Genomic DNA, 9,675 nt, shown 5'->3' with positions numbered 1-9,675 from the left:
AGAGGGGGGGAGATGGGGAAGGTGGGGAGGGAAGAGAGAGAGAGAGAGAGAGAGAGGAAGATACAGGTAAAGACAGGTGGCAGTAGCAAATGCAGAGAGATGGCCTTGTGGTAGAGGACACAGAAAAGAACGGAAAGGAAAGAGAAAGGAGGTTTGAAAGAGACTGAGGTGCAGAAATGAGCTTTAAGCCAGTGGCAGATTGTACGGAATGATCACTGCGGAGGTATTTGGAAGCAGAAGCTGAACGAGCAGGCAGGGCTTTGCCTCACCTCTCTCTCTCCGTGTTGATGCCTCCCCTGAACCCCCCACCCCTCTGTGAAACAATCATGAGAGGCATGCAGAGAGGAGCCTGACGGAGCCGCACGGGCCCCCACGGGCGGGGCCGGAGAGTCTGCCGCTCGGCTCTGATCGGACGGATCCTCCACGTCCCAGCGCGGGAGTGAGGCTTGGTCAGAAGGCCCCGTCTTCAAGGGTTCATAACGTTGCCATTGCCGAACTGAGACCTTTCTCTCTGTCTGATTTAATCTTAATTTTTTCCATTTTAATTTCTGTGTGTGTTTCTGTTGGCCTATACCTCTTGGGACTAAAGTACTGACTTAAAAAAAACACTGGAATTATTATAGTTTTTATTATTGTTTTGCATCATTATCGTCATTGTTATGTTTTTTTTTAAATATGTATTATCTGTTAGTTTTGGTTTTTTTTGTTGTTATATCCTGTTTCTCAGTCGTTGCCGTCAGGGGAGTTTCGAGAATCTTCTGTTAGGCTGTACAACGTGCACCAGAAACACAAACCTTACACCCCTCTCTCTGCTCCTCTGTTTTAACTGGACGGATCCTCTGCCAGGAGCGCTGTGATTGGGTGCTCAGAGCTACTAGTGATCTGCTCCCATCGTTGGACTTTCTAAGCTTTGTTACTACATGAACTCTGTAAAGGTCAGCCTTTACGTCGGCCGTAGGTCCACACTTTAACCGTAACCCGACGGGATTCGCTGGCGAGCAGAGTGAGTCTGGCTCCCGCTAGCAGAGGGGAAGAGGAGGAGGGATTCCTGGTGTCAGAGAGGGCGAGGCAGTCGCAGATACGGGGCCTTGAGTCTCCCCCTAAATCACGCTGGGGTAGAGCCCCCTCTCTAACGTCACTGAGGCGCGCTACCTGGGCCGGAGGGCGTCCATGTGCTCGTTTCAGGTGACCTCACAGGCACTCGGATGAACCGGTAAGCTTAAACGGGCCAGATGATGCGGATCTCGGTGCTGAGATGCTGAATGCGTTTCGCACGTCTGCGCAGCTTTGTGCATTTAAACCCAACAGCTCCAGGAAAAGGGTTTGGGGGCTTTGCGTCAGCGCTGTAATATGGCCGTCGTTACACGGCTAAAAGTGTACAAAAACTTACAAGATGCTTTTCTGAATTACTGCAGTCAGGCGTGGGCTAGAGACATATAAGAACAGCAGAACGTGTTGGCGGTCTGCTCTCTGCACGTAGGAACATGACCCCAGTTGAGCGTAGCGTGACTGTATGGTGACCCTGAGGCCCCAGGTGTTCAGTCCGCGCAGGTAGACTGCATCGTGCGGCAGTAACCACGTCATGCCGTTTGCTCTGAAAGAAAATTAGAAGAAAGACGTCAGGGTCAGCTGGCCCGCAGCTTTGAATACACCGTTGCACAGGCCTACCGTTTGAGCATGTTACTCTCCCTAAGGTCCAGCCGGCGCGGCCAAAGCTTCCCAGCAGCCTCCTCTCCAGGTTTATCTGCCCCGGTTTACACTTTCCCCGCCCTGTACTAAGTCTTATCCAAACTGTTGCCAATTTTTGTGGGTATATTTCACCACTCTGTGCTCTTACCCTATATTATTTTTTAACCTTGTTGTTTTGTAGGATGGGGGTTGGTTTTTGTAGGCTGTGTCAAAGTGGAGGGAGCTGGTTTTTAGTAGTCGATGATCAATATTGCTTTTGCACACGTCCCGCAAGACTGGCTTATATACTGTGGTTGGAGTGAGCACACGGACAGCACCCAACCCCACAAACTGAGTGCCAACGATGCCCCCCTCCCCCCACACCCCCCCCCCCACACACCAGCCATGCCTGTATGTCATAAAGTTTAGCTCATCCTTGGAACGAGGACATGGAACAGAGACGTAAAAAAATATGAATAGCCGTATGCTGTATTTTCATTATACATTATTTTTATAAGCTATGGGTTATACGGAATGTTTTGTTCGCCACCCCTGTGAAATTCATGTGTACTGTCGCCGTCTAGGGGAAGGGCGAGGTAGTTTCTTCCCTTTTCCCCGCGCTCAGTGTCACAGTCAGTCAGCGATGTGATTGACAGGCCCAAAGCCTGTCACGGACTACAGTGGGACTCATCTCTATGTAAGCCAGTAGGCTAGTCAAACAGCTGTAGCTTCTTCCAGACGATCTGTAGTGTTCCTCTTTTCTGTGGACTTCAGAGGCTTCCGAAAGCCTGCCTTGTAAAGACATTTTTAAGGTGGAGACACACACACAGACACACACACACACACACACACACACACATGCACATCGCACTGGCTAAACACAGGCGTTCAGACAGACACTCATAGGCATGTGATAAATGAGTCGTCCCCTCGCGCACACCCACCACACATCCGCTCGGACCACACTCCGCTGCTGCAGTCTCTCTTACAGTATGTATCTTACTACACTACACACGGGAGATTACTGGGGGGGAAAAGAAGTCTTGAAAGAGAAAGTTAGAGTTAACCTGTACAAAATAGATTAAAAAAAAGTTAGAAAAAAGCTATGGCAACTCAATTGTACATTTGTAATAAATAAATAACCTGTTAATTGTCCCAGGGGCTCAGTGTGCTTTAATTCCTGGTTTATGTGAATGCATGTATGTATTGAATTACTGTTGTTTTGTATATGTATCTTAACACAATTTGGTTTGGGTTACACACATTGTCTCTCCGAGTAAGAGCCTAATTTTATTATGGAAACAAATTAGTTTTTTTAATTAAAAAGCAGCAAACATCTGCTGAAGGTTATAATGACATTGATGGGTCTTGTTCGGTAAAAATAACAGCCACTTGGGAATGGATTTTATTGAGAACCAGAATGGCAGCTGTGCCTTCAATTACGGCTGACTCTGAATGACTGTTGGTACACTTTTTATATTGCTCAACATGTGGCGCTCTCCTGTTACAGAAGAAACCGATATTTGTTTATTGTTCTCTGAATTTATGAGCAGTTCAGAGAATGGTTATAAGATTTGTTTGTATGTGTATTTATACAGGGCTAGACAAAATCATGGATACCCCCAATCACAAAGGACTCATTCTGAAGTAACTACATTGCAATTAAAAAAGAGTCTACACATATTTCCTGTAAATGTCAGAACCAATATGTTTCTGCTATAAAAGCTGTTTTAAAGTCAGCACTTGAATATGACAGTTTCTAAAGCAGCATGACAGATATAACAGATTTTGGAAGAGGTCAAATAGTTGTGGGTACATCCGTAACAGAAATGTCAAAATTATATGAAGTATGAAGGGGAGCAGGGTGGAAAATCATGACGTCATGCGCCAAACGAGGAAAAGTTGCTTCAGGAAAGAGGAACTGAGGTCACAAGTCAAAGCTCATCGACAGGGTTAGACGGACACTTAACAGGAGCGCTGCAAAGAAAACACGAAACAATGACCTTAAAAGTTATGACGGAAGCGAATATAAACCTCTGTGACCCAGTCTCAATAACAGCTGTCCATTGTGAGCTTAAAAAAGCTTTATGTGAGGGGCTGCTATTCAGAAACCACTTGAACCCAAGGCCAGAGTGCAACAATTCATAACGTGGTGTAATGACAACCAAACCTCTGAGCAGTGGAAGGAAGTAATACTGTCCGATGAGTTGTCTTTTATTTTGGAGAGGGAGGAATCCTTCAACACGCACCGCCTGTTCCAGTTAAATGTGATGTATGTGTTATGGTATGGGCGGCCAGCTTTTGAGAGTCATTTCGTCCCAATTATTACTCTGCATGACAGTATAATAGCCAATGAACACAAAGCCATTTTAGGTGACCAGGTGCACGCTATGGTTTCCTCAGGATGCTCCTATATTTCAAGATAACGCCCTGTGCCCAGCTCTCACCCTGCTGACCACCTCTCCGTACTGCGTGAGATTGCGCTCACTGGAAAACTACCAGTAGCAGGTGCATTTATTATTCTTCACCCACATGCTCCTCACCCTCCAGTGAAAGGCCAAGGTTAATACATCAGCCAGGACCACCTGAGCTGCCATAATGGCACAGCATCGGCATTAAGGACATACTGAAGTGTGAGCTGTCTGAAAACGGCAAGATTTGCAAGCCGCAACACTGGTGAGGGAAATGATTTTCAATGCCTTATTCTGACTGTTGAGTAGATCATTGCCTGCTTATCCAGGACTCTGGATATACCTGTAAGATACCAATAACTCTAAGAAACAGCAAGCAGGAGAATGAACTTTACTACGGTATGCTTAAATGTCAGTGAACTGGAGCCTTAGTTACAGTTTAATCCAGTGTATGCATTGCAAATATTACCTCACTCGGTCATGTTCATATTACTGATGGTGAGTGTTTTTTAAATGCTGATTAAAAAACTGTTGAAGAGCAGCCATTGGTCACAATTCTGTAACGTCCGATTTACAAAAAGGCTTAAAGTGAAGTGCAAACATGTGCAACTGAGTGTTTCAGCACAAGTGCAAGCAAGCACACATACATGCAGACAGATTTTAGATGCTGAGCCTTTTATTTGGTCAGTTCTCAAGATATGGCACAGAATTAAGCTGTTCTTCGTGATACTTAACATGATTCTACCACGTCTCCAGAAAAAACGTGAGAAGCTTCCTGTTGAGAGGCTATTTTGGTTCTGTTTGATAGTCTGAAGGGGAGTGGAATTTGATTGGGAGTGTGGGGGGGGGCAGTGGGGGGGGGGGGGTGGTAGGAGCAGCTCGTCTGTTCGATCGCCGTGGCGCTAATGATTTATGGAGGCAGCGACAGAGGAGGTGCGGTCAGAGTGTCTCAGAGGGGCAGATCCCTCGAACGAAGCGAGAAGAAGGACATGGTGGTGGCAGTGAGAGTGTCACACCGAGCGTCGCTTTCAGGAATTCAGCGACCGTCTCTGCATCAAAGGCGAAAAGCCGCCTGCCTGACGGGGTGGAGTCGAGAGGAGGACTGAAAACCAACAGAACGCTGTAAGCTGTGCGGATTCGGGATTTAACCCCTGACCCCTGACCCCTGACCTCCTCCTCCACCATGTGGGAGGCTGTGTTCTGCCTGCTTCCCTCTGTGGTGCTGCTCCTCTCCGCCCTGCTGCTGCGGCTGACTCCCGTGCAGTCCTGCCTGGGGCCATGGGTCAGGCGAGCAGCCTGGCGGCTCTGGCTGTGGGCCTGCTGGTGCCTCAGACTCCCCCTGCCCCCGGAGGGCGGGCGGGGTGGCGGGGGGACCGGCCCCCAGCTGGTGTGCAAGCCCACAGCCCTGGCCCGGTTCCTGCTCCAGCACTGCGGCTCTTTGGCCCGGCCCAGCCTGGCTGCTTGGCCCTGGGGCGACCCCAACGTGCAGACCCTCTTGGGCCTGGCCGGGCCCGTGGAGGACGACGGGGGGGTGAGGTTCGCCCGGGAGCACCTGCAGGTGAAGGACGGGGGGGTGGTGGCGCTGGACTGGGCCGTGGGGCTGAAGGGGGAGCCGCAGAGGGGGGCGAAACGGGAGCAGGGGGGCGCGGGAGGCAGGGTGCTGGGCTGCCACTCGTCCTGCCCCCCCGTCCTCATCCTCATCCCCAACTCCTGGGGCCGGGTGACGCCCCACCTGCTGCGGCTTTGCGCCCTGGCCCTCCAGCAGGGCTTCTACCCCGTGCTGTTCCACCGGCGCGGGCACGCCGGCTGCCCCCTGGTCACCCCCCGCTTTCAGGAATTCGGCGACCCCTCGGACCTGATCCAGGCGGTGACGTACCTGCGCCACCGTCACCCCTGCTCGGCGCTGCTGGCCGTCAGCGAGGGCTCGGGTTCCGGGCTGCTGCTGTCCTACCTGGGCGAGTGCGGCTCCTCCTCCTACCTGACGGCGGCCGCCTGCCTCTCGCCCGTCCTGCGGGGGCAGCTGTGGTTTGACACGCCCCTGCCGGCCCTCTATCGCTGGCCGCTGCTACTGTACCGCAAGCTGCAGCTCAGCAGGTAAGACCTGCACACACGTTGCATGTGACCCGTCTCTACTGTGACATCATAATCAAGCCAAGCTGTAGATATTCTACATTCTACATTATATTCCTGATTATGTAGGATATCCTAAATTATTTTATAGTTTAGTAGGAAACAGTTCTGAGACATGAGAAAGTAGTAGTGGGGGTAGTGTTTCAGGTGCTCAGGTGAGAACGGAAGAACTGTGTCTTCAGATGTTTCTTGAAGACAGAGGGGGACTTGGCAGAACGGATGTTGTGGAAGTTCTTTCAACCATCGGGGAGAATGGCAGAGAAAGTTCTGTATATTGATTTTGCGCCGCAATGAGATGGGACCACCAGACGCCGTTTGGCTTGCTATAAATCCTACAAACCCATTGCTATGCCACTATGACATACAGATATATAATTATATGTATATATTTATATTGTATATAATGTTGTCCCCCAATGGTGGAATGACCTTCCACACGTCATCCGTTCTGCCGAATCCCTCACTATTTTTAAGAAATATCTGAGGACGCAGCTCTTCCGTGATCACCTGAAACACTACCTCCTAAAGCAGTTTCTTATGTCCTAAACTCTTTCCCTATTAAAAGAACATTAATGGTTTAACACACTTGTGTCTCTACCAGCTAGCCTGTACCTTGTCTGGCCAACTATTGAAACTTGGTCATGCAGCACTTGTAATATTGTGACTCTGTGTATGGCTTTCGCTTGAGTTGTACTCTACCTCACTTGTAAGTCACTTTGGATAAAAGCGTCTGCCAAATGAATGTAAATGTAAATGTATATTTATATATAATTACTTTGTGACCAGAAAAAAACTGACATGGTCAAAATGCTGTCTCGGTGGCAGATTGCTCACCACTTTGTAGTCACTGTCATCCTCTGATTGGTGGAGGCACTCAGATGGGCGTGGCTGTGCTGTGTGGCATGCTCTGGCAGGTACTCGAGCGCGCTCGGTGCGGTGATGGATGTGGAGAGGCTGCTGCGCTGCTCCTCCCTGCGGGACCTGGAGGCCGCCATGTTCTGCCGCGGGAGAGGCGCCCCGCGGTGCGAGGGGGCGTTCCCCGTGGCGGAGTGGGATGCGTACTGGGAGCGGAACGAGCCGCTGCGGGACGCCGACGAGGTGGCGGTGCCGGTGCTGTGCCTCCGCAGCTGGGACGACCCCCTCCTGCCGCCCCCCTCCACCCTGCCCACCTCCCTCTTCCAGGACAGCCCCTACTTCCTGCTGGCGCTGACGGCCCGCGGCGGCCACTGCGGCTTCGCCCTGGAGGGGGAGGGAGCCCCGGACGGCGCCACCTGCTGGAGCCACAGGGTGGTGCTGGAGTACTTCCGGGTGGTGGCAGAGTTCCTGAAGGCGGAGGAGAGGAGGGTGAAAGGGGTGGCGGGGGTGGGGGCGGGGACGGGGGGGAGCCCGGGACCTCGGCGCAGGATCAACACCATGATGCCCCGCAGAAGAAGGGCCACCCTGCTGAGGAGAGAGAGACCCGCCCTCCGGACGCTGGCGGACTCCGCTGGCCACGGGGGGCGGGGAGAGGGGTGTGGCTCCGGGGAGCAGCAGGACGTGTTCACCTGGCACAGGTCTTACACACGCTGAGGGGGGGGGGGGGGGGGGGGGGGGTGCCACAGGTGAGCAGAGAGGATGATGGGAGAGTTTCAGCTCAGGCAAAGGGAAAGAAAACAGCAGGTAGAGAGAGAAATAAAGAACAATTTGGCATGTGAAAAGAGCAGCCGCTGGTCACAGTACAAACTGCTCCATCAGGACACAGAATGATGCGGAGAAGAGTGGTGTGAACTGACAGTTCCACATATGAAAAAGGAGGTGGTAGGGAGAGGAGCCACACCAGTCTGGGAGGCTTTCGGTTAAACCTGTGTTAGTGGCAGGAGCCCCTGTTCATCTAGTCTGCATTAGAGCTGCCTGCAGTGCTGACTAGCTGTGCTGCTGCCTTTTAACAGAGAAACTGCAGAATCAGGAGGAGCGGGGAATCAAAAGGGGAAGCTGTAGAGAGGAAACGGCATCCAGCAACGCAGTGACACAAAAATCACGAGGCGTCTCTGGCTGGAGAAATGCACTGCAAATTTCCCTTTTTCTAAACAGGATTTTGACATGGCACTTCACCTCCTTGAAAATACCAGAACCTGCATTTATCATTGGATTCATCTACTGTGGTCTTACAGTGACAAACCACAGCCAGCTAACATGGCCACCCTTCCTTAAGAACTGACTAGCATAACCCTAATTAAATTACATTATCGTCATTTTACAGATGCTCTTATCCAGAGCAGCTTACAATTTTTACCCATTCATACAGCTGGACATTTACTGTGGCAATTGTGGGATAAAAGTACCTTGCCCAAGGGTACAGCTGCAGTGCCCCAGCGGGGGAATCGAACCGGCAACCAATTATTAGCCCTGCTCCTTACCACTGAGCCACACTGCTGGCCGTAGGTTAGTTGCATTTGCAAACCGGCATTGAAATGTGTTTGCTGAGCACAATCAACAGCTAAGTGCTCTGCCCCTGAGGACTGGAGGGGCTAATCTGGAGCTGACGCGGAGGAGCTGGGAATAGCCGTGGGTCGATGCAGAGCAGCGGGAGAAACATAGCGCCGATTCGCGCTTTTATCGGCGGTTGCACGCACAAGCTAATCGCACAGAAACGGTGTGGCTGGGATCGCAGCCCTGGAGCGCTGTGCGGCGAAGTGATCAGGGACAATTACCCCTCCAGCGCATCCAGCGGTATCGATCGACAAGACTTGTTTTCTTCGTTTCTGTTAAGAGGTCAATAAAGAGGGAACGGAACATAACTGGGCGGGAGCCTACCTCTTCCTGTCTTGGTTTGTTTACAAAGATAAGCGTACAAATACATCACTCATTAATGACAAGTACATGGCATGCGCTGTTCAAAAATACATGGGACTTTTATCAGCCTCGGGTCGACGTTTGTAGGCGTTTTGTATTTAAATATCACATGGATATGCAGTGCCCATCACACTCATCTTAACAGAAAAAAATACTGAAATACTGCATGTTTTACTTGCTCAGTTAAACTGAAATTGGGCATGTCTTGTAACAACTCTGAAAAGAGCAGCATCACTTTTTTTCAAATGGTGTCCATAAAATATTGATCACAATTATTTATAATGTATTTACAAAGAAAATGTACAAAAATAAATAAGAAATAGCCTGTTTTGAAAACCCTGTTCTCTGGACAATCACGCGTGACTTCAGGAACTTTACAGAAACTTTCAAAGGAGATCTGTTTCCATGAAGTATATAAGGAGAACAGAGAAGCAGGGAAATCCTTCAACAGCATCCATCACTATGGTTATAATTAGAGAACTCTGAATATTGCAGAAGGTCATTGATCTGAAGAAACTGGGTGATGGCAGTATATGTATGTATGAAAAATGCAAAATGCTCAGATTACCACTTTCCACTTGGTGTCCATCATTCAAATGTTCATTGGGCAAACAAAGCTCACTGGACAGTTGTT

At 50.1% G+C, this 9,675-nt stretch overlaps 1 protein-coding gene across 1 annotated transcript; it reads left to right on the top strand.

The window, feature by feature from the left end:
- Positions 1-4,945: 4,945 nt before the first annotated feature.
- LOC118775273 (protein ABHD15) lies at positions 4,946-8,476 on the top strand. The gene is made up of 3 exons (XM_036525104.1): positions 4,946-6,173; positions 7,124-7,762; positions 8,138-8,476. Exons 1-3 carry the CDS (start codon positions 5,263-5,265, stop codon positions 8,184-8,186), a joined length of 1,599 nt encoding a protein of 532 aa, XP_036380997.1. The 5' UTR covers positions 4,946-5,262; the 3' UTR covers positions 8,187-8,476.
- Positions 8,477-9,675: the final 1,199 nt, after the last annotated feature.

Source organism: Megalops cyprinoides, chromosome 3 (assembly GCF_013368585.1).
Source record: "Megalops cyprinoides isolate fMegCyp1 chromosome 3, fMegCyp1.pri, whole genome shotgun sequence".
Taxonomy (NCBI): Eukaryota; Metazoa; Chordata; class Actinopteri; order Elopiformes; family Megalopidae; genus Megalops; species Megalops cyprinoides.
The sequence above is the reverse complement of the archived record's forward strand: the minus strand, read 5'-3'. Positions and strand labels throughout refer to the sequence as shown.

Excerpts from the sequence above, each read along its gene's own strand:
- LOC118775273 (XM_036525104.1), top strand. The coding sequence starts at position 5,263 with ATGTGGGAGGCTGTGTTCTGCCTGCTTCCCTCTGTGGTGCTGCTCCTC. Across the intron at positions 6,174-7,123 it reads CGCAAGCTGCAGCTCAGCAG|GTACTCGAGCGCGCTCGGTG; the intron begins GTAAGACCTGCA and ends ATGCTCTGGCAG. Across the intron at positions 7,763-8,137 it reads GACGTGTTCACCTGGCACAG|AGAAACTGCAGAATCAGGAG; the intron begins GTCTTACACACG and ends GCCTTTTAACAG.